The sequence below is a fragment of the Epinephelus lanceolatus genome, chromosome 2 (genome assembly GCF_041903045.1).
Source record: "Epinephelus lanceolatus isolate andai-2023 chromosome 2, ASM4190304v1, whole genome shotgun sequence".
In the NCBI taxonomy this organism is placed as follows: Eukaryota; Metazoa; Chordata; class Actinopteri; order Perciformes; family Serranidae; genus Epinephelus; species Epinephelus lanceolatus.
In genome coordinates, this window is record NC_135735.1 from 22,154,525 (window position 1) to 22,180,425 (window position 25,901).

Sequence of the window (25,901 nt, forward strand, 5' to 3'; positions counted from 1 at the left end):
CTGTTGGTATTACCATATAATGGTAACATCACATATGACTGCCAACAGGATGCACAAACCAAGCAACTTGGACATCCTGGGCTCAGATTCAGCTGTAATGTTAGTTATATGTCATCTGCTTTTCTCTTGTTCTTGTTAGTATTTATAGCTATCTGCATAATAACAGCCTTTGCTGCACAACCAACAGGGAGCCGAGCTTTGTGTAGAGATGTTATCTGCCTCTGTTTGCCTACAGCTCTTGTATCACCTGGGGCCCCCTGAGTTGAACTAGTGCCACTGGCCTAACCATGTGACATGTACAGCAAACAGCATATGGAAGCAACATTGCTGGGACAACACCACCAGGGTACACACAGTAAAAAAAACACTGCACTACTGTTGTACTACACCAAGCAGTCAAGGCGGTGGAGTCCTGCTGTCAGGTATATTATAGGTTTTATTCACGGCTAAGCCAAGCCAAAGTCAACCACACAGGACAAAGCTGATGAAGCTCGGCTCATTCAGATATGATTACAGGTATCGAAGTGACGTTAAAACCATGCAGAGAAGCTGGTTTACTGCAGCCGAGTGCACACAGTAGCTAGCAAGTAGCTGCTAGGTATGTAGAGATAAATGGATGCAAAATGTTGACAGGTGAAAATAACTTTTAATTTGTTGTTTATGTTTAACTGAGAGTAATGAATCAGTTGACATATGTTTAAAAGAATATTCATTCATTCATTTTCCGTAACCACCTATCCTGTTAGGGGTTGCGGGCTGGAGCCTATCCCAGCTGACACTGGGCAAGAGGCAGGTTCGAACCCTCCAGCTGTGAGGCTACAATGCTAACCACTGCAACACCGTCATGCCTGTTTAAAAGAACATTCTGTCAGTTTTCAAGCTATGGCAAATCATGAGCATTTGCACGGTGGTGCAGTGGTTAGCATTGCTGCCTCACAGCAAGAGGGTTCATGGTTCAAACCCCAGGGTGGGGGGCTTGAACCCAGGTTGGGGGAGCCCTTCTGTCAGTCTAAAGACTTGCAGGTTAGGTTAATTAGTGACTCTAACTTTGGGCGTAGGTGTGAAAGTGAGCGTGAATGGTTATCTGTCTCTATAGCCCCTTTTACACGGCCAGATTTTCGGCGAATGTTGGGCCGTTCTGCCGGCAAGCTGCGAGCGTTTAGACACACAGAGCTGGATTGGCAAGTTGATCCAAGGTGCCCAATTTTCCACCTCGTAGGGTAGACATATTGGTGGAACCTTTTTGGTTTAAAAAGAACAAGGCGCCCTTCTGCAACGGGAGGGGCTGTTGAAGACTTGTGGGAGGAGCTGATGATAACGCTGCACGTGCGACCCACTGGCGGTGGATAAACAGGAAACAGCTGATAGCAGGAATGAGCAGCTAGTACTAGTAGCAAGAGGGAAACGCAAACCTGACAGACACTGTAAAGATGAGCAACTGGGGACACAAAGAATTGTGCGCCCTCCTTGCCCTCGCAAATGAAGAAGCCATTAACCATCAAATGATGGGGACGGTGAAGGACGACTTATGAGAGAATCACCGAAGGACTGACCAGCTGTGGCTTCCCTCCCACGTCAATGTTTACGTCACATGCTGAGCTACGTGTTTTGTTACTTGCTCACGCCCCCCATTGCCCCGAAAAAGGCGCATTCTGTATGAACAAAAGTAGGCAGGCGGCATTTTGCTGCACTCCCCGATTTTGTTTTTATACAGCCAATGCTGAAAAAAGACTGATTGGGCTTTCCTGCAAATTAGCACAATTCCTATTTAAAAAGGGCTACTGTGTCAGCCCTGTGATAATCTGCAAATTGTCCAGGGTTGCCCAATGTCAGCTGGGATAGGCTCCATCACAGGATAGGCGGTTAGAGAAAATGAGTGAATGAATGAACATTCTGATCTGTAATTATGTTTTAGATATCTACTATATTAGCATTTCTCCTGGTCAAAACTGTAGTCTCACCAGTTGGAGGGTAACTAAAGATACCTTCTTACAAGGAGAAACTGTATTTCATGATATACACAATTGTGGTTGTATCAGTCAAAACTAAATTTAAGATATTTTAAAATCCTTAAAAAGTACAAGTGACCATTTAAGATTTAAAAGCTAGACTGGATAAATATTACAGATATCTGTAATTTAATTCTTCCTAGTCAAAAAGAACATTTCAGATATCCACAGTGACATTATTCCTGTCCACTATTGTCATTTTAGTAATCCAAAATGTAATTCTTCCTAGGAAAAATGACCTATTTTTGACCTCCAAGTGCAAACAACATGAACATACAGCTTGACCTTTCCATTGCAATTTTAAGGCTGCTATGGTCTTTATTATTTTGCAAAAAAAATATTACAACAAATATTAAATATTACCTACGTAAGCATATGAATTCTTCGTTGTCCACACCCTGTATGCAACAACTGGAACATGCATATCTTTAATCACACAGCATATCAGAGAGAACACTATGCAGACCACAGCTACAAGGCTGTGATTAGCTCTGTTGTCATGCTGTTAGTCAGTGTGTAATGTGCAAGAGCAGCAGTCCCGCGGCAAGGTCAGCCTGTATGACACACTAGGACTCTGCAGGCCAGGATGACAGCATTTTATACCAGAATGTATCTGAATCACAGCAGTTAACCCTGGACTCTGAGATAGAAACCTAACCTAGCTATCGTTATGGTTTTATGTAACTTCAATCATTAATCTTCACCTACACTTTATTGTGTTGCCGTAAATTCTCCCACATTTTGCACAATGTATGGTAATAATCCACTTTGAAGAAAGTGATTGCTGCAGATAATATTCAGGTGTCTTAAAAATACTCACATGGTAAGCCTTGTCTCGAATCTACAAAAAGAATAGTAAATGGATGAATATAATCCCCTTTGTATTTATATATAGGCGGCACAACATGGACAAGATTAAATGGATTTCACACTGAAATCCCATCACTGAGAGTTCACACTGAATTACTGAACTGAAGGCATTATATAAAAGCTTTATAGAACTGCCTGTGAGAAATAAAATGACTTTATGCATTATATCTATGCTAAGTAAGGAAAGAAAGATCAAGTGTTCATATTCCAGTGGCAAATGTCCAAATGAATTAAATTATTGGCAGTTAAATTTTACTTTCTATACTCTACGACCCCCATGGAGAAATCTGTCCTCACTTCTATTGGATTCATTAGCGTTAATAAGATCTACACTTTCTCCATATCTAATTTACTGCCATCAACAAATCCCACAACACAGATTCGATGACTGTAAGATGATGCAAATCAGTCCGCACACAAATTACCACCCAAACATCAACACACTGAATTAAAGTTATAGTTCAAACCATAGAGACACTGACAGTTGCCCTTTTGTAATACTTGTTCAGAGCAGAGAATGATCAACAACTAAGAAATACCCTTTGGTGTTGCAATAGATGTCTAACTTCAGAAAACATCTCCTTTCATCCCTCTCCAGAAGACCAAACATTTAGACATGACCGGCAGGAATTAAACACATGAACACCAAACACTAACAAATACTGTAATAAATAAAGCTGGCAGCATTAAACCACTCTGCTTAACGATAGCCTTCCAAAAAAATTTGATTAGCTCTGTGCTCATCATATCATCAAACTGTCGCTCTCGCTCACTCACCACACATGCGTGCATATGCCTGCACACGGTCTGACTCCAGCTACCGTTGACCCAGAGGGATGCTTTCGTCCGTGTATGTGTCCCTCCGCATGCACGAGCAGCATGCAAGTGAGTGAATGTGGGGTGATCCTCAGCAGCTCACACTGTGGACTGAGAGCAGAGCCAACCTGGTGTGACATCTGTGAAGGCCGTGAGATAATCTACATGACACTGCCACTGATAGGAGTGGAGATATTGATTTAAAAAGCGGCAGCTCTAAAATTAGACTCCTATGTGTTCTGATTGAGCTGGAGGCATGCACCTCTGTGGTAATATGAGCCTACAAGCAGAGCTGTGAGTAGTGATCAAAGCTTCGATGGAACCCCCTACAACTCCAGCGGTCCTGACGAAAGTCAACCTAACAACGCAGGGGCCCTCTGGGCTGACCTCCCGTCCCCTTCCTCCCTCCATCCTCTCTCTCTGTGATAACAGAGACATTCCTGAGCTCCTTCCCTGCCTTGCCGCAGGCCTCTCCCTTAATTCCAGTGGAGTGTGTGGAATGTTGGACTGGAGAGCTGTGCAGCCAGGCGGCTGGAGGCGAACAGACGAAAGGAAATGAACAACATTAATAAACCCAGGTCTGTTATGGCTCCTGGTGCTTGAAGCACCTGGATGCCCACTGCAGGATGGACCGGCACGTACGCACTCACACAGATGAGCAGGGGGAACATCTGCCGCACAATGTGCAAATCTGGAGCAGGCCCATCCATATGTAGCTTTGTAGTTGGATTAAGTATGTAAGTGAATCAGAGGGCTGGATTACGGGGAATGATGGGATCTTTTGAAAATGCAGTTCAGACACAATCAGACGGATGCGCTGCTTCGGATCACAGCAATAAAATATCGAAGAACGGGCAAGACAGAGAAAGAAAATCTAGAGTTTCATGAGAATGTTTGACTCTTTTTCTGTGATATATGGTCTTTCTACAGTGTACAGTACTGTTTCCACAATTCTACATGTATAACCAGAAGCTGGAAGCTCTACTCAAAGACTGCTCTGATGTATAGCCAAAGCCGCTCAAACTGAAAATCAGCAAAATGAGCAAATTCCATAAAGGTATACGCTGGTCTGCTCGAGTGTGGTCAATTTCCCTTTGGACAACAGGAGTTTTACCTCACTTGGTGTGCGCTCCTGTGATCTCACTTGTTTGGTGTAAGGAGGTTATAAAACTCAGCCTGAGCTCTTTAGTCAGTCTTTTTCTTGTTTTGCCATTCCGACAAAATCAATCATGTTTAATATTATCATACATTTTTAGTGTTGGCTCATACAAATAGGGAAGAACAGGTGCGCTCTCTGCAGCACCAAAGAAGAAGCAGCAAGCCAGGTAGACAGTAAACATGGAGGGGACTCCAGGGAGGCAAGAACATGAACATGAGCATGAAGTCTCAATTCTCTTGTACTGTGGGAAAGGAGGAGGAACTGGTGGGGTTGTGGAGTGAACAGTTTGTTGAGTTGGTACGGGAATACAGTTTATCTCTATGGATTATTTTGATGCCAAATTGACAAGAATACTGTCAACTGCAATGCCTTTTATCTTGTGTTTCTAGAGCTTTGTGTTTTTGTGGGCAGTTAAGGAGTTGTTAATATGTCATATTTCTCAAAGGGAGTTTGCCTTAATATTTTCCAACTGGAGCAGGATGGGAAATAATCTCAAAAGGAATCTACTTGTAGTCTTGCAAATAGTGACCCTGCAAGGTCCCCAGTCTTTGCAAAATCTTATGGTGTGACTAAAAAACTCACATTGCCTTTCGTCTTTACAAAGTCTTTTCAAAGTCCTCTAGTGTATGGTAGGCATAAACGGTGTGTGTGTGTGAGAAAGAGAGACAGAGCAGAGAGAAAAACAAAGCTGCGAAAGGCCAGGTGAGCAGAGCACATGAGCGAATAAAATGAGAAGATAAACCACCAGAAGATCAAAGGGAAAAAGAAAGACCATTTGGCAAACGTTATAATCTCACAAAAAAAGAAAAAGGACAGGGAACACTCTGTTCTGGGCGTTAGAGTCAGAGGCAGAGTGATGGGCTGGAAAAAAAGATGAAGGGCAAAACATATCAGAAAGAGTGATATACGGCACTGCAGTGGAGTACGACTCAGAGCATAAATCTCCAGCACTCCTCCAAGCCTCTGGAAATCAATTCTCTCCATTGGTTGCTGCTTTATTTATGGGTCAGCATTAGGGATAAACCATCAGCAGCTATGATGACTGAGTTGCTGTTACAGAGAGGTGGAGCTCGGAGGGCAGGAGGGGTGTCACCAAGACATCCAGCTGCCTTCTTTGAGAATCACATGAGCAATGACATTAAAGCTTGCTGGTCAGTGGCCCTACACATCAAACTATGACGCTCTAGGTACCCTTCCACTGTCTAAGCTGTCCAATTTCATGGATGTATAAAGAGAACCGGACACAGCGCTGGAGACGGGACCCCGTTCACTTCTAGGAAGGTTGCTCAGTGGCGCCTGACACAGCTGTGGTGTGTAACATTACCCAGATGATCGGCAGTGCTTCCACACTGTGTGGTCAGTAGAGCAGGTGCACACGTGATTTCCAGCAGCCGCCGGCTACTTGCAGTTAAGCTTATCTAGACTTTCCAAATGTTATCCGACCGAGCAGATCAAATTCTGATAGTGAAACGATTCATTTTGCAAGGGTTGTGACGCTCAAAAAAGGTATCCACTGATTTACAGACATCTCTTTCACAGTGTAAGTCAATGGGAAAGTCTTTTTGGGCCCAATGGCATCATTTGATAGATGTAATTACACTGTTTGGCCACCACAAAAACGGGCCTCAAAGCCTGGCACACTGGGGGCCTGGTCAATTTACGCCTTTTACAAGCATTGTGTCTTTTTAAAATAAACTTCTGTTTTCATGGGAAATGCACAGTGTCTTCGTTACATGCATGCAGTCTTTTCAAAATAAACTTTAAACGTAGGTATAAAAAACAAAGATTTTAGGTGTGTTTCCTTTGGTTTAGGCAACAAAAGCACATAGTTAGGTTTGGAAGAAACATGGTTTGCCTTAATATACATACATTTGTTACCAACGAAATGTAACGTCAGGTGACAAACATACTAGCATACTACGTTGTTATTCTAATAACTGGATTGCCTTCTGGTTTCAAGAGCTCTCCAGAGTGAAAGTCCAGGGTTTGTTTGACCTATTCAGCTCCCCTCAGACTCGTCCTATGCAGACTTTCTTGCTCTTTATACTACGACAGTTGCTGGCAGCACTGCCTGGTGCATCTTATACCGCCATTAAAGCGTACATCAGTGCATCGGTATCTGATGGCAAGGGCCATGGACCGACACCAGTACTTGAACAGTTGGGGAGTGAGAGTAGGGTGCCCAGGCTAACATATCAGCTCTGTCAACACTGTTGGCATTGTTAGCACTGGTCACGCTATTAGCACTGTTAGCTGCGACTCACTGACTGACCGCCATGTTGAGAGCCACATGCAGACAACCTCTGAATAACAGAAACACTCTGAATAAAGTATAGAGCAGTGGTTCCCAACTGGTCCAGCCATGGGGTCCAGATTCTTCCTTAGCATCATTAGGTCAAGGTCCACACAGTTTAATATATTTGGCGTCATACTTGAGTTTGGCCATGTCGTCAAGCTAGTTTGCTGTCTCTGTTAAGTAGCTGTCCGTTAGTCACTCACTTTACAGCAGGAAATGGCACTTCAAGGTAAAAGCTTTGTGCCGGAAATTCACAGTACATAAAAATTAAGTGTCATAGTCATAGTCTAAAAGTGTTTATTTGTGATTTGATAGTGAGGAAGTCAAAGGCAGGTGATGTTTCCCCTTTCCACTCTCAGAAAGTGTGTTTGTGTGTGTGCTCGCTTGCATGAATGTGTGTCTGGCTGCCAGTCTCACTGACAAGAATGCAGCTCCTCACACAGAGAGGAGACAATCAAAAGCGACAACGTCACAGAGCTGTCACGTTCGCTGTGACTGCACCACAGAGCGGGGGGTTTGTAGTGCTGCGACCTCTCCTACGACCTTTTCCAGCACCCACTCGACACGTCTCCCTCTCTGGCCAGTTTGTCTCCTACCCTCTCATCTCTACCTGATATTACTGCCCACCTGCTTGGCTCCTTGTCTGCCTGTGTGTCTGCCAGCCGGCTTCAGGACTAAGGAGGCCAGCCAGCTTTATTAAAAGAAAACAAGCAGGAGAAATAACCGGGGAAGCAGGAATATGAGGACGGCTAATCTGCTGGCAGCGTCAGTGAGGCTCTGAGGGAGCTTCCACTGAAAACAAGCCAGGGATACATATATATATATATATATATATATATATATTGTCTGACAATGCCTGACTTAACAGGACTCCTCTATGATGGTCAACGCTACAAAAAAAAATACATAAGACACCACCTTTATTCTTTGCAGCTCCAGTGAACTGCCGGCTTAATACGAATTGCACCAGGCAGACTACATTCAGTTTGTTTAAGAGAGGCAACAGAAAGGCTACAGTACAATAGGAGGGAGTAACACAGGTCAGAAAGGAGTACTGCATTGTTTTTGTCTGAGTCTTACAGCTTTCTGGCAGGCTCCAAGAAAAGGCGCTGACCCATGGATGACAAAATCCCTATCACCTGACTGATCAGTCATCCCCCGCTGCTCTCCTCTCTGCCCCCGCTCTTATTCTTAATGAAATATCTCCAGCTAAGACTCGACACCACCTCATAAATATGAGCACAGACGCCGGGGAGTTCATATCTCCCTTTTCTGTTTCATCAACAAGAACAAAACATCAGAACATTTTGTACTCGTCCATGAAGTCTTCTGCGGCAGCTCCCTACGCAAACATCTCTTCATGCTGTCGTTTCAAGGGGTCATGCTGATGTTTGGCTCTGACAACAACATTCAGAAATAAACCAACCTCGGCTGTTTATTTTAATGCTAAAACTGACTTCTTATCAGCAAGTGCATGATGTTAAAATTGTTATATTTGCAAATATTGGCAGATAGCACTAAAGTGCAGATGAATCTGTGCCCATCTCTCTGTTTTTCCCACTCTGATGCTACACAGATCTGCCACTCCGCTTGGCAGCGAGATCCCCAGTGGGCCTTTCTGGAATGTCGATTTCAGTTAATTACATTTTCTGGCATCTGCTTTGCCCATGAAGTCACAGAGGGAGCCACAATAGTACAGGCATCTGCCGAAGATCTGTCACAAGTTTTACTGTAAGTGAAATATAATTATTCAGCCCACGTTTCTGTGATAGCTGCTCTTATTTCATTTGACTATGTTTGCTGTTACACACCAATATACCAAGGCAAATTCCTTTTTATTTGAAAACTGGATTCTGACATGAAATATTACAATAATATAAATTCATCGACTGCACACAATCAGATCACAGGCTTCTTGTATGAATGTTTAAATGTCCATAAAAAGGAAGAGATTCGCAATCTTTTGACGAATAATTTAAGGAAGCTCAGCTGACAAAAAGTCTGCTTTTATACCTCTGACTCTTCTTTATCATCCACTCTCTTTATCTCTCTCCACATCTGAACATCAGCACACAAACTGCTTGGAAAGGATTCCAATGTAAGAGGCATTAAAAGTGTGTAAGAGTGTAAAGACAGGTGTGTGATATATGAACAGCAAAAGCATCCTCTCACTCAGACAGTTAAAATGGAGACCAGAGCTGAGGAGGTCAGTGGTCCGCTCGTCGGCAGCATGTTAAGATGGTTCGTGGTGAAACTCTGCCATCTGCAGGATAAAAGCTCTCATTGAGCTGTTTTTCCCACACAGGTTGACTGGAGATGAGTTTTAGTGCTCCCTTAATCCTTTCTGTGTAGCAAAAGCACTGATAGCGGCCACACAGGTGTACTGCACAGAGGTGTTAAAGGAAGAGTAAATAGTTTGTGTGACAGCCTATGTATGGTAGTTACAGAAAGAAGGGGCATAATTTGCAGATGGTGTTTTCCAAGGCTTTAAGTTTGTTGTTTGACTTATGAAGTGAATGTGATTATAACACATTCAAGATGCTAAAAAGCACAAAATGTACCTTTATGTTACATATTTCAAAAGAAATAGCTTTATAATGGTTTGTAATGAACTAGGAACATGGCAAAGGTCATTGTATCATTTCTGTATTTCAATGAACAAAAAAAAAATCATAGTCCCTGGATGCCAGTTGTATTAGTCTGATCAGCTATGCCTCTTGTGCGTGCTATCTTGCATAATAAGTATCTATATTTTATACACATATTAGGAAACACTTTACTTTAAATCTCTATTCAGCATTTATGAGCATAAATGGTTTAAAGCACACACAATGCAGATGTAAGCAGATATAATTGTTTATTCATGTATTTGTCAACTAGGCTATATCTCATCCTGTGGGCACCCGGAGACTATGAATGGATAATAAATGAAGACACAGTAAAATACAGTACTACTGATAAAATATGTTTTCATAAGAGATGCTTTAGAGATATACTATGTAGGATTTTCCTTAAAACAATGTATAGACTCATACAGATGTAATCCCTCTCAGTTATCACTTACGACCCATCTAGGAGTGTGTGGCGGTGTATTTTTCTGCAGGGACTCTGCCCTCTGCCTGGATTTTCTCCTTTTTGTCTTATGTTCTATGTTTGGGACGTATATAGCTGTGTGCCCGCACAGTGCTCAGGTGAGGTTGGGGTTTTATATAAAGGTTGCAACCAGATGCCGGATGGTAAGCAGCAGGCATCTAAGAGACACTGTGCCGAAAAAACACAAATATAATGAGATGAAACGCCGAACGAGACCAAATCTAGATTGGCTTTTACTTCTTTTTTTTTACCTTTAATTGTTGATAAATATTACAAATCAGTAAAGTCTTTAAGTGATATTCAGAAGGTATGAGATGGCTCCACAAGGTTCTCAACATGGAGGAGACTGAGCTGGCGGCTACAACATACGTTGCAAACTCCATAAACAGTGCTAACAACTGCAAAAGGGCTGACCAGGGGCACTGGGGGGGCTGGAGGCTGGGTGTTACACTTCCACGCCATCATCATCCCAATATCAGTGGTAACTGCCATATGAGCTAGCCAGTGGGATACACACATGGATATCACATGCACTTACAAGCACACGCAGCCAGACTGTCCTACCACAAAAAACAACAGAGAAGCTCTGATTACAACACACACACAGAGGTAATATAACTTCTGCTCAGGACGCCATTACTCCACTATATTTTTACATAGCAAATACTCAATGGCTGCTCTATAAAAGGTCCTGTGTGTAAGATGAAACTACGAATCCTTGTGTTTGCATTAGTTTAAAATAAGCTCTTTCTATCAACATACAGAGCGAGTTGTCTTTAACCAAACACTGGCTCTATAAAGAGCCTATCATGTTTTTCTTTTGCCAAATGTTGTTCTCCTACATGCTTGGCACACAGGAGAAGTATCAATTGGTTGCAATCTGCAACCTCGCAACTAGCTGCCACTAAATGCTACACACCAGACCAGTGATACTCAACTTGTGTCCCGTGGGCCAAAACAGCCTGCGACAGGGTGGCAGGTAGCCCACTGACCATTTTCTATTTCACAATGAAACTGATTCACATTGAGATTTTTTTCAGCTAGATTGCATAAAAGCATGACAATAAAGCTTGTTATAAAAAAATATTTTAAAAAAGGATCCCCCCAGACTCACCAACAGAGGTCAGGGCTGATTATTTATATTTTAAATATCAATGTTTGTTAATTAACTGGCCCTTGGCCTAGTGTCATTTCACAAAAGTAGCCCCCGGTCAAAGCAAGGTGAGTATCGTTGCGCTAGACCTTTAATGCTCTGAATATCTGTTACAGAGCTCATTTAAAGGTTTATACACTGTTAAGAAATGCTTAGTAGGGGAACTTGAAGTGTTACCATATATTATATTTATTCATTTCATTTATTTAACTTAAATGCAAACATATTCTGTGAGAAAAAATGTGAATAATGCTGCGCAATGATTTAAACAGTTTCACATGTTTCATAAATCTGCAGCTACAGTTCACTGCATGATGAGACCTTTAACCCCAAAAACTGCAGAGGTCACTCTGTGTCTCTGTGCTGTGAAAGTCAGGCAGCAAAGAATGCTGACTCACTGTACTCCTCACACACACACACACACACACACACACATGTACTCATTTAAATACTGTGTGAGGCAACAATTGCCAAAATAAAGTCTTTGACCAGGATGTCAGAAGTCTCCTGTTAAATTGTTTTCAATGATAATTTATGATTTTTATAATGATTTTATGATTTCGGTAGATCAGTATCAACACAACAGATTGTAGTTTCACTTTCTGTGCTGCCTTTTTTGTCCCATCTAGAATTAAGACATCTCAGTCGAGGTCTTCGGGATAAAACTCTATCAGATGCACTGTCAATCAGGCCTGTTGGAGATCACTGTTAAAGTTTACATTTTTCCTAAAAATGTAAAAACAAAGCTATAGATGTCATAAACATGCACATCACTGAAATATTACAACTGGTCAGTTTCTTGAAAATGGGTCCCATCCTTGTTACTCAGCAGCAGCAGGAGCAGCAGCAGCACAGACCAACTCTGCTTTGCTTAATGGACTTGGGTGGAGGGGCCATCAAAACTGTGAGCAGAGTACATCCCTCAGCAGGTAGCATCCTGAAATAGCAACCTTGATCCTAATGGTGCACAGCATTGCCCCTGGCTTCTGATGAATCCATCCTGAGAGCCCCCCTGTCCCCGAGCAAGCAGTCCTCCCAAGGCACGCGCACACAAAGACAGACACAGACACACACATGCAGTGACAGACAGAAAGACACACACACGTCTGCATGCACCCGTCGGCTCTGATTAACCCATTTCCTCTTAGTACTTTTCCCCCTCATTTTTTTTTTTTTTTAAACTTTCATCATTTGCTTTACTCCTCTCCGCAGACAGACGCTACAAAGCCAGGTTGCAGGTTGGCATCGTGACTTCCCCCGGGGGCGTCTCACTTTACAAAGTTTCACATTTCTGGTGGTCAATTTAGTTGAGAGGGAAAATAAAAGTCAAACCTGAAATGAGAGCCCCTGGAGGTGGCTGCACAGAGGGAAAGGTTAGAGAGAGAGGGATCTTTCTGTACACCTGCAGCACTGAGGAGACTGAGATTGTTGAAAGAGGGTAACACACACAGAGTCAGAGGTGACACTTTAGTCCGCACTACCAGTGATATGAAAGAGACATCAGGAGAGTAGGAGTTATATTCCACTTAAAGTGGAAACACACCCCCCCTAGCATTTCCAAAAGGTATTCTTGTTGGCACTAGTGTTGGAAAGATAGCCAGATCGCTTTCTCTTTTCCTCAGAGCAACAGGGCTCTTATTTCCTTTACTACTGGGGATATTAACTGCGAAGAACTTACATTGATTCTCTTTGGTAACGGGGGATAGTTGAGTAAAATACAGACTTTGCTTATCCTGTGCAAATGTGCCACATGAGACACAGGAAATAAGGAGTAGGAATGCACGATACATATCAAGCCAATGAATTATCTGCCAATAATGGGACATTTTTATAATTATGCATTATTCAAATAATTAAAATCATAGTCAATAAATATTGCAGATTGACTTAAAAAGGGCAGCATCTACACGGCTGACACAGTGAGTGGCGGTACATGTATGCTTTGTTTGCAAGCTACTAATAAACACAGAGAAGAAAAACAACAACTGCAGCTCGCTGTCAGGAGGGTAACACATGTTGCGGTGTGGACGTCTTTCACAGTTTCAGAATAAGATAGCAGGATTGTGCCGAGCGTCTGATCCTCGACCACCTGACACAGGTTAGACAGAGCGCTGAAGGACCGTCTCCAGAGTGTTAGCCCGAGCTAATTAGCTGCAGCGGCTAACATCCAACATCAAGCTTTTAAAAGGCTTGACACTGTTGTTAAACTTATTATAACGACCGCTAGCCATGTGATGCTACAGCTAATGATTATTTGTTTCGTTACCTCTCTGGCTGCATGTCTGCGAGACGACTGTATGTCTGAGTTGAGCTGAATTAATAGCGTATCGTATTGAGCTTTATCCCTATCTTTATTCAAGAGAGTGGTCTATCAGTTTGAGAGCATTATTTATTAATTTCATGTTCAAAAACCTTGCCCTCGCATTCAAATAGCCTCTGCTTGTGCTTGGATCTACTCTGTTTCTGCTCAAACTGTGTGCTCGCACTCAGATAAAATGTTGCTTGCACAGATTTCCTGCTCGAGCTTTGGCTTTTCTCCTTGCGCTCAAACTGTTTCTGTGCGCTATATATATATATATATATATATATATATATATATACATATATTATACAACAGTTAGTTTCGACCGAGTAATTTGATTGGACGACAGGCATTCCGTGAGTGCTGAGTATAACATCACTGGGACATGTAACCGTAAAATCACTCTGTTCACAGGTGTTACAAATGTAAATACAACCGTTAATTAACCAGCTGTCACACTCGCTACATTGACGCAAACCGACACTATAGTGTTACAACAAGAAGATGGATATTTTCCCCAAAATTACATTTGAATTAAATTATGAGTGGTCGTCAGGAGAGGACGAGGAAAAGGAAAGCCAGGACTCTTCTGTGCAGACCTCCAGGTGTGTTTGAATCCGTGCCAACATCCAGGTTTGCCAATGTTTCATCAGCCGAACTGGACAAAGTTACACAGCTGCAGATCAATGTAAATACAAAGTCGCTTGTGAGTTCCTGGCGTGTGTGCTGCATTGCCTGGCAACAGACCGCGGGAACTGTTTTTTTTTTCGCAGAGCTACATAACATACTTAAATAATTTATTTCATCGCCTTTTGTTAACATTTCCTTACTCAGCATTGCTGTTTAAGCTGTTGTTGAACTGTTGTATAAAACAATATCACACTCAAGGTCGTGATGTTGTACTGTATATTGTCACGGCTGTGATTCGGTCGTAGGCACGAGGCTGCATATATATATACAGTACAGGCCAAAAGTTTGGACACACCTTCTCATTCAATGCATTTTCTTTATTTTCATGACTATTTACATTGTAGATTCTCACTGAAGGCATCAAAACTATGAATGAACACATGTGGAGTTATGTACTTAACAAAAAAAGGTGAAATAACTGAAAACATGTTTTATATTCTAGTTTCTTCAAAATAGCCACCCTTTGCTCTGATTACTGCTTTGCACACTCTTGGCATTCTCTCCATGAGCTTCAAGAGGTAGTCACCTGAAATGGTTTCCACTTCACAGGAGTGCCTTATCAGGGTTAATTAGTGGAATTTCTTGCTTTATCAATGGGGTTGGGACCATCAGTTGTGTTGTGCAGAAGTCAGGTTAATACACAGCCGACAGCCCTATTGGACAACTGTTAAAATTCATATTATGGCAAGAACCAATCAGCTAACTAAAGAAAAACGAGTGGCCAAATGAAGGTCAGTCAGTCCGGAAAATTGCAAAAACTTTAAATGTGTCCCCAAGTGGAGTCGCAAAAACCATCAAGCGCTACAATGAAACTGGCACACATGAGGACCGACCCAGGAAAGGAAGACCAAGAGTCACCTCTGCTTCTGAGGATAAGTTCATCCAAGTCACCAGCCTCAGAAATCGCAAGTTAACAGCAGCTCAGATCAGAGACCAGATGAATGCCACACAGAGTTCTAGCAGCAGACCCATCTCTAGAACAACTGTTAAGAGGAGACTGCGCCAATCAGGCCTTCATGGTCAAATAGCTGCTAGGAAACCACTGCTAAGGAGAGGCAACAAGCAGAAGAGATTTGTTTGGGCCAAGAAACACAAGGAATGGACATTAGACCAGTGGAAATCTGTGCTTTGGTCTGATGAGTCCAAACTTGAGATCTTTGGTTCCAACCGCCGTGTCTTTGTGAGACGCAGAAAAGGTGAACGGATGGATTCCACATGCCTGGTTCCCACTGTGAAGCATGGAGGAGGAGGTGTGATGGTGTGGGGGTGTTTTGCTGGTGACACTGTTGGGGATTTATTCAAAATTGAAGGCACACTGAACCAGCATGGCTACCACAGCATCCTGCAGCGACATGCCATCCCATCCAGTTTGCGTTTAGTTGGACCATCATTTATTTTTCAACAGGACAATGACCCCAAACACACCTCCAGGCTGTGTAAGGGCTATTTGACCAAGAAGGAGAGTGATGGAGTGCTGCGGCAGATGACCTGGCCTCCACAGTCACCGGACCTGAACCCAATCGAGATGGTTTGGGGTGAGCTGGACCGCAGAGTGAAGGCAAAGGGGCCAACAAGTGCTAAACACCTCTGGGAACTCCTTCAAGACTGTTGGAAAACCATTTCAGGTGACTACCTCTTGAAGCTCATCGAGAGAATGCCAAGAGTGTGCAAAGCAGTAATCAGAGCAAAAGGTGGCTATTTTGAAGAAACTAGAATATAAAACATGTTTTCAGTTATTTCACCTTTTTTTGTTAAGTACATAACTCCACATGTGTTCATTCATAGTTTTGATGCCTTCAGTGAGAATCTACAATGTAAATAGTCATGAAAATAAAGAAAACGTATTGAATGAGAAGGTGTGTCCAAACTTTTGGCCTGTACTGTATATATATGTATATATATATATATATATATATACATATATATATACATAAGGGATAATGTATAGTGAGCTGGTGACTGTTGAAAAATAACTCCCAACAGGGGAAGAGGGTGGGAGTGGATGAACCCGGTTAAGGAGTACCTGCCCGGACGGGACACTCTAATACTAAAGCGAGTGCACCCGCAAGGAGGCAGGGATCATTTCATTGGTCAACAGTAAATCTGGCATTCTATTGGTTGGGGGATTTTGACAGGGTTGTTGCACAAAAAAATCCAAGCGCAGGGCAGAAATCTGAGAGCAGAAATTCCGCAAGCGCACAGAAACAGTTTGAGCGCAAGGAGAAAAGCCGAAGCTCGAGCAGGAAATCTGTGCAAGCAACATTTTATCTGAGTGTGAGCAACATGGTATCTGAGTGCGAGCACACAGTTTGAGCAGAAACAGAGTAGATCCAAGCACAAGCAGAGGCTATTTGAGTGTGAGGGCAGGGTTTTTGAATGTGAAATCAATAAATAATGCCCTCAAACTGATAGACCACTCTCTTGAATAAAGATAGGGATAAAGCTCCATAGTATCGCTACTCTACTCGGTAGATGTAGGCTAGTCTGTTGTGGGACGGGGTGACAGCATCTGGGTGTGTTTATAAAAATGCAGCAAGACAATATAAACATTACATACATCAGGTGTAACACAGACCTGCAGATGTTCATATGAGTCAGCTGTCACTGTTTGTTGCTGTTAGCCGAGACTCAACTCTGCAGTGTAGTTTATACACTTTACTGATACACCAGAGAATTACACAGTTACATGGGGCCTCATAATTTCCGTCTCTCTTACCGTTAACTTTAAATTCAAGACTGATTAAAAGTCATTTTACTTTAACATCCTTGTATTTATTATGTTCATATATTATGCGTATTATGTTCTGTAGTGGAGGGTCATATGTGGGCAGGGGTGTTGAGGGTAGGCCATTTGACAATATCTCCCCCTGTTTCACAGCCTAATGTTGGCAGGTATGGAGGAGTCAGAACTGTTGTTTATTTTTGTTGTGTTAACAATAGTATGTCAGGTTGATTTGGTTAGATCAGGGCTATGGAAAGTCAAATCATCCATATTTTCTCACTACATCTTAGCCTTTCTTACCTTCAACTACACATGAACTACAGGTTATACATTTCTTTTTAAAATACAAAAAAATGATCGGTTATCATATCGGACATGGGCCATAAGAAGCAAAGTAATTATCGGTTATCGAATCGGTTGAGAAAAATCCATATCCGTGCATCCCTACTAAGGTGTAAATTTCTAAACCACATGAGCTCCCCTGGTAATACTAACACCGTGTGAATGGGGCTTTGGATACAGAAGCATGGGAGAAGTTTCCATTTAATAGTAATATAAGACCATAATAGTGTGGCTGAGACACAGATAGTAAATATTACATATGAGCTCTCTTCTAGTTACAATAAAATTAAGACTTCACCAACAGCTTCGATAAAATAAAATAAAAAAACCTTTTGACATAACCACACACTACTGCCCGTCTTAATCCACACTCTCTACACATAGATACTGCCCACTCACACCACTTTAACCTATGTGTATTATCACCCTAACCTCCCACACCCAGGGCAAAGTAATTGGGTTGCCATGGAAACAGAGGAGAGGGCCTAAATTCTGTGTTGCTGAGAATCCATCCCATCTCGTTAGGCGAAGGCTGCTGCCACTGCTGCCAGGAGGTGCAAGATGAATGCTGGAGTCATAAATTAAACCAATCTTCTCTTTTTATAATCCGGCACATTTAATGCACGAGCCGACAGGGGGAACGTTCAACACTGACACAACAGGGTTTCCATCACAGTGCACAAACCACGGCCAAAAAATAAATAAATAAAAAAACACTCCACACTACAAGGTGTTGTAATTGCTTTTAAGTGTAATAAATTATTCAGAGCAAAACATTTCAGCACTGAGACCTGCGCTAAAAATGGAGCTGAAGCCAGAACAGCAAAGCTAAAATTACATCAAAACAGCAGAGAGAGTCACTGAGGAAACACTGTCACTCACTGAGGCTGAAATGACGACTTAAAAGAGAATTACAAGCTATGACTTAACTAGAGCTGGCACGAGCATCTTAAACAGTGGGCTGATCTGAAGCACAACACTGGAATGGAAAAGCAATACAGGGCTACAGTATGAGCCACTGTCAGGTCAGCTGGTCTGATGTGATCAATAAAATTAATTCCATCGCTTCGTTAAGTAAACATTGCAGGGCGAGTGTGGTGCTCAATGTTATTTATTCAATATTGACAGCTAACTGCGTGGTGGTGAGCAAAGATGAGTATTAATATACTGTAAACAAACACGTAAACAAAGAGCACGAAGGGGAGAACAATAGGTCATCTTCAACCAGCTGTAGCACATTACTACAGAGGAGGAGGAGGGGCGGGGCCAAGCTCGTGGCCATGTGAGCAAAACAACACCAGCACTGCTAATTTTCTTTAGGCCATCCTCCCATCATGCTGCTCTCTCTTAATTTTCCATCCGTTCTCATCCTATACGTGCTCGCAGCACCCTCCACTAATTCCTCCATGCCTCCTCGCTGCCCTCCTCTATCCCGCTCTTCTTCTGTCGCTGTTTGAGAAATGCTGACCTGCAGACTCTCTAATGGGACCAATCAATATCACACAGAGGACAGCAGACCGCCGGACATACTAATATGAAGACACACTTCCTGCAATGTATGCAGCCAGGCATCCCTTCGACTTAGATCTCTCTCTCTCTCATACACACACACACACACACACACACATACATGTACAATCCCTCCAAATCAAAAGTGATTGATTAATTTAATTTAATCTCATGTGAACTGTTCCATATGACCCTGTGTAAAATGAGGCTTTCTCACTTACAGGCTGCTGCCGCTGTGGATGTCATAGATCATTGCTCCATCTATCTATAGAGCCAACATTGATCCAGCCTGCCCTTCCTGCCTGACATTCCGGATGCATAGTGCCGCGGGATGAGCTAACATGAGGGGCAGGGAGCATGTCATTATGCAGGGTTGGCCGGGGGGGGGGGGGGGGGGGGGGGGGGGGGGTAGGGGCCTGCATGTCTTTAAACAGCTAATGAATCACTGCGATCAAAATCAAAGCCATAGGGAACCTGATAGCTACAGCCTATAGATTTGCTGCTGGTTAATGGGGAATGCAATTAATGAGTGGCTTCATCTGCTGTTATGGATGGCAGGCATGAACTTGTAGAAGTGATCGGTCACTGTAAACTGGAAAAGTAACCTGTACTGACGAGGGAAGAGCGTAAACAGGGATGTAAACCGTGACCTTTATTTTACCTTTCTTTACTTTAATGTAACTCTGTAAATGTGTGTTTTTTTATTCATTACTTTTCCTATTATGATCATCGTTACGGTAGCAGCCCAGTGGTTCCCAACCTTTTTTCTTAAGGGACCCCTTTTCTATCATTGAATAAAAGACTGACTTAAGCAACTTATTTTATGGGTATTTCATATTATATTCAATGCATATCAATTAAAGTACAGAACAACTGATGAACTGCAAAATTAACCCAAACAGTAAACACAATAACTGCTGGAAGTTTGTGTAAAACAAGCAATTTGGATGAATTTTGAGCAGACTGCATCAGAGATTAATTTCCCTCATAGTTTTTATAACTTTTTATATGTTTCTCTGTCTGTTCTATGCATTTTTATTTCATTCTTGACCATCATGCATACTTTATAGGCTTAATTTTTGATGATTTTTTCCTCTTCCTGTTGCTTGGCCATTGCTTTATTAGCCCTTGGGTTGTTTTAAATGTGTACTTTTCTAATGCAGGATGAGACAGGTGCTCACTGTGCCCTTATCCTGTGAGATTTTAGTTTATGGCCATGTCCACACAGAAACGAGATTAGGTGTATCCGCAAAGGTTTTTTTTATCGTATAGACCTTTTGTAAACACGGAACCAGCGTTTTAGGAGCCCAAATACGCCAACTTTTGAAACCGGGTCCCAGAGTGAAAAAATCTGAAGACCCCACCTTCGCGTTTCCGTATTTACAACACAGTACGCCTTTTTTTCTGAAAGGATGACGCCATAACCCTACCTCTCCCTTAACCCGCATGCGCTAGTCAACATTCTAATATTCAGTTTTGTAGTTTTGTAATCAAGTGTGACCCTAAGTAGCAGCTCTACCTCGTCGTCAGTCCATACAAAGTGGGCTCCTCTGGCATTTGTATTTTCCGCCATCTTCTTCTTCGTATTTGTTTTAGTGGAGTAAAAATGCAATCTGGAATATAAAGTTGTATGGAAGTATTCAAGTAAAGAACAAGTGCTTTAAAACTGTACTGAAGCACAGTACTTACATAAACACACTTAGTAGGGCTGGGCGATATGACCTCAAATCAATATCATGATTAACTGAGCATTTTACTTCGATTACGAGTGATGAGCGGTTATTTTGTTTTTGGCTTCATAGTTCACTGACAAGGTTTGTACTGTAGATATGCTGGCATATTTTTCCTCATGAAAGAATGCATATCTTATCTTTGTTACTGGGTGCTTGTCTCTTTTCTTTTTTTGAGCCATGCACTGTACATATTCGGTAACTTGACTGTGCTCCAAGCTCTGAAACAGATTGGTAGTATTACCTTTGGTCACTTTGTTTTTCCACAATGTTTAAATTTGATTTCTTTCTGTTCTGTGTTGTCTTCACAAAAGCCAAAAGTGTCCAAATGACTGACACAGCATTTCTATTTGGTACAAGCTGCTCAAGTTGCTCAGTTGGCTCGGTGTTTGAGTTCTCCTCCATGTTGCCTCCAGGTCGTGGACTAGACGAGGTGCAGTCACGTGACTACACACACAGTAGTACGTTTTTAAGGGGACAGCACATGAGATTGCTTAGTCAACGTAGGCAAGATAAATTAGAGGTTCTGAATGTCGGTTTCAATTAATTTTTGACTCACTGCCCAGCCCTAACATTTAGTTACTTTCCAAAAGCAGTTATGGCAGTAACAGACACACACAGCTCGAAATCTGACATGACAGCATTTTGTTTTGCAGCAAAACTGTAACCGAAAGTAACAAGACTCTGTGAAACTAAGTAATTAATCTCCCTAGTATTTGTTATATGGTGGTAGCAGCCCATACAATTCATACAGTACATGTGATATACATGCTCCTCCCAGTTTACTGACAATATGTCTTTCAAATGTGGCATATTCCTCTGATAAATCATGCTGAGAAAATCAAAATGACCCCATTATAACATAATCGATAGTATACATGCAGAATAAACCCCCACTACCTTCACACACACACTCACCATCACACACACACACATCATTCCTACTGACAGTTTGCTCCTTTTTCTGACTTTAATTTTTTTCCCCCAACACTGGAACTGACGTGACTATTAAATCAACACTGGAAACATACATACATATCACATACAACATGCCTGTCTTTTGATTTGTCTATCAGTAATAAATGTATTAGTGCTGTCCCTGGAGGCAGGTGAAGACGGAGCAGAGCTGTGGTCTCAGTCAGATATTGTCCGCAGCTTTCTCTTTATTGCATCATATATCCACAGAAGTTATATCCACAACCTCACTTTGTGTGTGTATGTATGTGTGTGTTGTGTGCAGAACAGTAATAATACCCTGCAGCCACGGCACCAGACTGCTTTGGAAGTTCACACACACACACACACACACACACACACACACACACACACACACACACACACACAGGCATATTCATAAACTGGGGCTGTGTTTAACAACAGCAAAACTCTCACACAATTCCTGCGATGTTTTTTACATATTATGTATGTATGTTTTCATTGGCAGCCCCTTATCCTTATTTCCTACTTTAAGAATCGTTCCCGTCTTTCCCCTGACTAGCTGGTGAATACCATCAAGCCTAATAATCACTTAAAGGTTGAATAGCGCTTAGTATCTTTTGATATTTTTCCTTTTCTCATGTGGATCATTTATTTCAGTTGTTATTTCTTTTCTTTTATGATTGATGTACTTTCATACGTAAGTGTGCATCTGATCAATGGGGTGTATAAATACATGTATAGGCTCTGTATCTGAGAAAGCAAGCCATACATTGTTGCACTGTGCGGACTGGTGGGTGGCTCATAGGAGGATTGGGGGGAGGGGAATGCAAGCACTCTTCCTAATGCTTGCATTTCTGTTACTGTATTACCACCTCTGTATTACTGCCATAAAATGTGTTTTAGAAAAAGATTTTTCACGAGAATGCATGTGTTTGGGAAGTTCTGAGCTTACGACTGGATAAACGAGACTTTATGCTGCAAACGAGGATTATGCTGCACGAGTTGTGTGAGTGTGAATAAAAGGATGTTTTGATATAGTTTTGCTGCTGTTAAGCACGGCCCCCATTCACTTCAATTCCTGAAGAACATTTGCCCTTACTGGATTCTCCGTTCACCCTTAAGGCATGTGGGAAAAACAAAGTTTCCTCACAAATTCAAGGCAACACTCGGTGAGTAACTGATATACAAATTGTAATTTTGCAGGTGAAGTATTCCTTTAAATTGTATTTAATAGGACAACAAACATCTTCATCCTGCATCCATGACATCTGTTGAACTTCAAGACTTACTTTTCTATATACTGAAAGCTTTGTTACCCTCCAGAGAAGCTGCTGGACAAATTTATCCTACAAATTCAGCAGCTGTTGGCTGATGTCTGGTGTTAATTTCCCACACTGATGATCCTAGAGGCTTAACTCTACTGTAGATTTAATAATTTGTTACCACATCCTGTCCCAGACACACACAAACACACACGTGAGGATGCAGGCACAAAACAGGCACACATACGTAACCATGAACTATTTTCAGTGGCCTGTTTCAGCTCAGGTAAGATAAACGACTTGTATGTGGAATGCAATTTTGGTGTCGTTGTGCCTTGAGAACAAGGGATGAAGAGAATGAGTTATAAGGTGTCTGCGGAGCCTTCCGTCTATCCAGGGAAAATATATTCATATAATCGGAACATCCTGCACCCTGCTGTCAAACCATTCTCTCATCTCTCATATGGCCATCTATGTCATAACCTCCACTCGTCCCTCACATCTATCACTCCGTTTTGTAATCCCTCTTTTCTGCTCTCTCTGACAGTCAGTGGTTGAGTGTTTGCCATCTTCAGTCTGCACCCATCACCCCAGCGGAGTCCTGAGAGGTCTGCCTCACCACGGGCATGTGATGAAGTGTGTAACACTACACTGAAAAAGTCTGGAGGCTCCGTCCAGTAAATGCTATCCATCTATCCAAAAATAACACAAGCTGCTGTTACTCTTTGTCAGTTTTTTCCACATTTGGTATTTTACATGACAAAAAAATCTATTTGGCCCCAAAATACCAAGGGTGTTCTTTTTGTGCTATCTACTACACTTGGATTTTTTTCTCCTTTATTTAACGATCAAGAACATTTCTATGCCTGTGTTCATCCTAATGAATTAATTATTATTATTATTATTATTATTATTAATTATTAATTAAATGAATTAATTTGTTCCAGTGGACTCTTGGCAGTAGAAATCTCAGTGCTTACACTTAACACTAAACAGTATAGATTTTACTGAGGTCAATTCTTTAAGAGGCTTTTTATTCTGAGTTCACACCCAGTTGTGGTCAGATTAGAAAAAATGTGATTTGTAAACATGAGCAACTCTCTCTCGAAGCCAGAAACAAGAGACGTAAGTCTCAAATTAGTGATGTTAAAGGCAAAAAACTCTGGAGCTTCTTTACAGACAACGAATGAGAGCCTGATTTGTGGACAGACAGAATGTTTGTTTCCTTTTTTTTTATACCTAAATAAGCTTTATTCTATTGTAGTTTCCTCAGCTCTGATACAGAAAATGTACCATACACTCAGATCATTCCCCTGGGTGCTCCCAGTGTCATGTATAACATCTGTCACCATTCATTGTCATGGAGCAGGTCCAGACTATATACCCCATGACATCACAAGTTTGAGTTTTGGCACTCTAGCTTTTGATTTGGGAGAGAGTTCTCTATGTTTACTACTATTTTTGGATTGTCTTAGACCATAGGAATAACCAGCCCATTCTCATTCCGAATTTGTTGATTACTGCTGCTTTGCCAGTGATTTCACCTGACGCTAAAAGCCACCTGTCGCGGCAGTATGATATGTGGATGGGAGGAGTCAGTTCATAACACAGCCGGACAGCACCTGTCGCAATGGTATGATGTGCCACAGGACAACATCAGGTTTAAACACTGCCTGTAACGATGTCCCTGTGGGGTGGGCGGAAAGGGTGGTAGATTGGTCTAACAAAGCCTGGACTTTCACCCGGGAGCTTGGTGTTCACTTCCTGTATGAATGTAGAGCCAAACCATGATGTTTTCTTCTAAACCTAACCATGTGCTTTTTTTTTTTTTTAAGATATTTTTTGGGGCTTTTTAGCCTTTAATGGATAGGACAGACAAGAAGAGAGAGAGGGAGTGACATGCAGCAAAAGGCCACAGGGTGGAGTCGAACCCGGGCCGCTGCAGCAACAGCCTTGTACATGGGGCGCCTGCTCTGCCACTAAGCCACCAGCGCCCCCTAACCATGTGCTTTTGTTGACGTCCCGGCATTGGTAGTGGCGTCCCAAAACGTCCACAGCAGACACAGGAGGATACCTATCGCGTAATATGTAGACATATCTAACGACTTCGAATGAGAACGTGTTGGAATAACATGTATGTATATTTTCCCTTCTTCTAGGGTCTTCAGGTGTTTGTGCACTCACACCTATATTTGGGTAAATGTGTTGGGAATAATGTGTAACACGTTGTATTGTATGTAGACACTGCAGACTTATGTTTATACAGGGGCTTTTTGTTGTTCATGCGCACATCAATCCATATGTAAAGTAGGTATGTCTGAATGTGTGCACGCTAAAGGACTATGTCTGGGTTTGTTTCCCCACAGACAGTATACAAATAGTAGATGTAGAGGATATGTATGTAAGTACATGTGTAGAGTGCTATTGGTTCTTGGGTACATGTATAACTGTACTGTAGGTATATATAAGTCTGTGTCTGTGGATGGGTAAATGATCAAAGAGCATAGAATTGTCAACCTCCGACTTCTATTGGTACTTTGTACTGTTTTGGTTTAACATATTATCATCCTGCAGCCTCTCACTTGTGCTTTGTGCTAGGACTGACCTCCTCCACATACACACACACCTTCACACACACACCAACAAGACACATAGCAAAGTCAATGAACAGCAGAAAGGCCACAAAGGAGACAAAGTGAAGATAACTCGATAATTACCCAAGTTGACGGCAAGTACACTCATTACTATAAGTGCAATTAAACCTTCGCCAGTGGAACATCAATACTTCAGGCTATTAATACACATGTTCAGCAAGCATAAACATATGAACATTTAGAGAGCAATATTTCAGTCTGCTCTGTCGACAGTCTCTCATTTACCGCTGCTAATGGTATGTTTTACACAAGCGCAGTACGCTAGCTCAACTACTAGCGAATTGTCTCAAACAAGCTTAAATGACAGCTGTTAGTATGTAGTCTAACTGTTTAACTTAAATTGCCACTTATCTTA

At 42.0% G+C, this 25,901-nt stretch overlaps 1 protein-coding gene across 14 annotated transcripts in view; it reads right to left on the bottom strand.

Annotated features, from left to right (window-relative positions):
* The window catches only part of tjp1a (tight junction protein 1a), a 131,414-nt gene that overhangs the window by 76,192 nt on the left and 29,321 nt on the right, over positions 1-25,901 (bottom strand). The window contains exon 1 of one of the 14 annotated variants that reach the window (XM_078175233.1): positions 3,657-3,686. The exons of the other annotated variants lie outside the window; for them this stretch is intronic. Coding sequence (XP_078031359.1) covers positions 3,657-3,671 — 15 coding nt within the window. The 5' untranslated portion in view covers positions 3,672-3,686. Of the gene's footprint in view, positions 1-3,656; positions 3,687-25,901 lie in introns of those variants that run through there. 14 annotated transcript variants of the gene reach the window in all.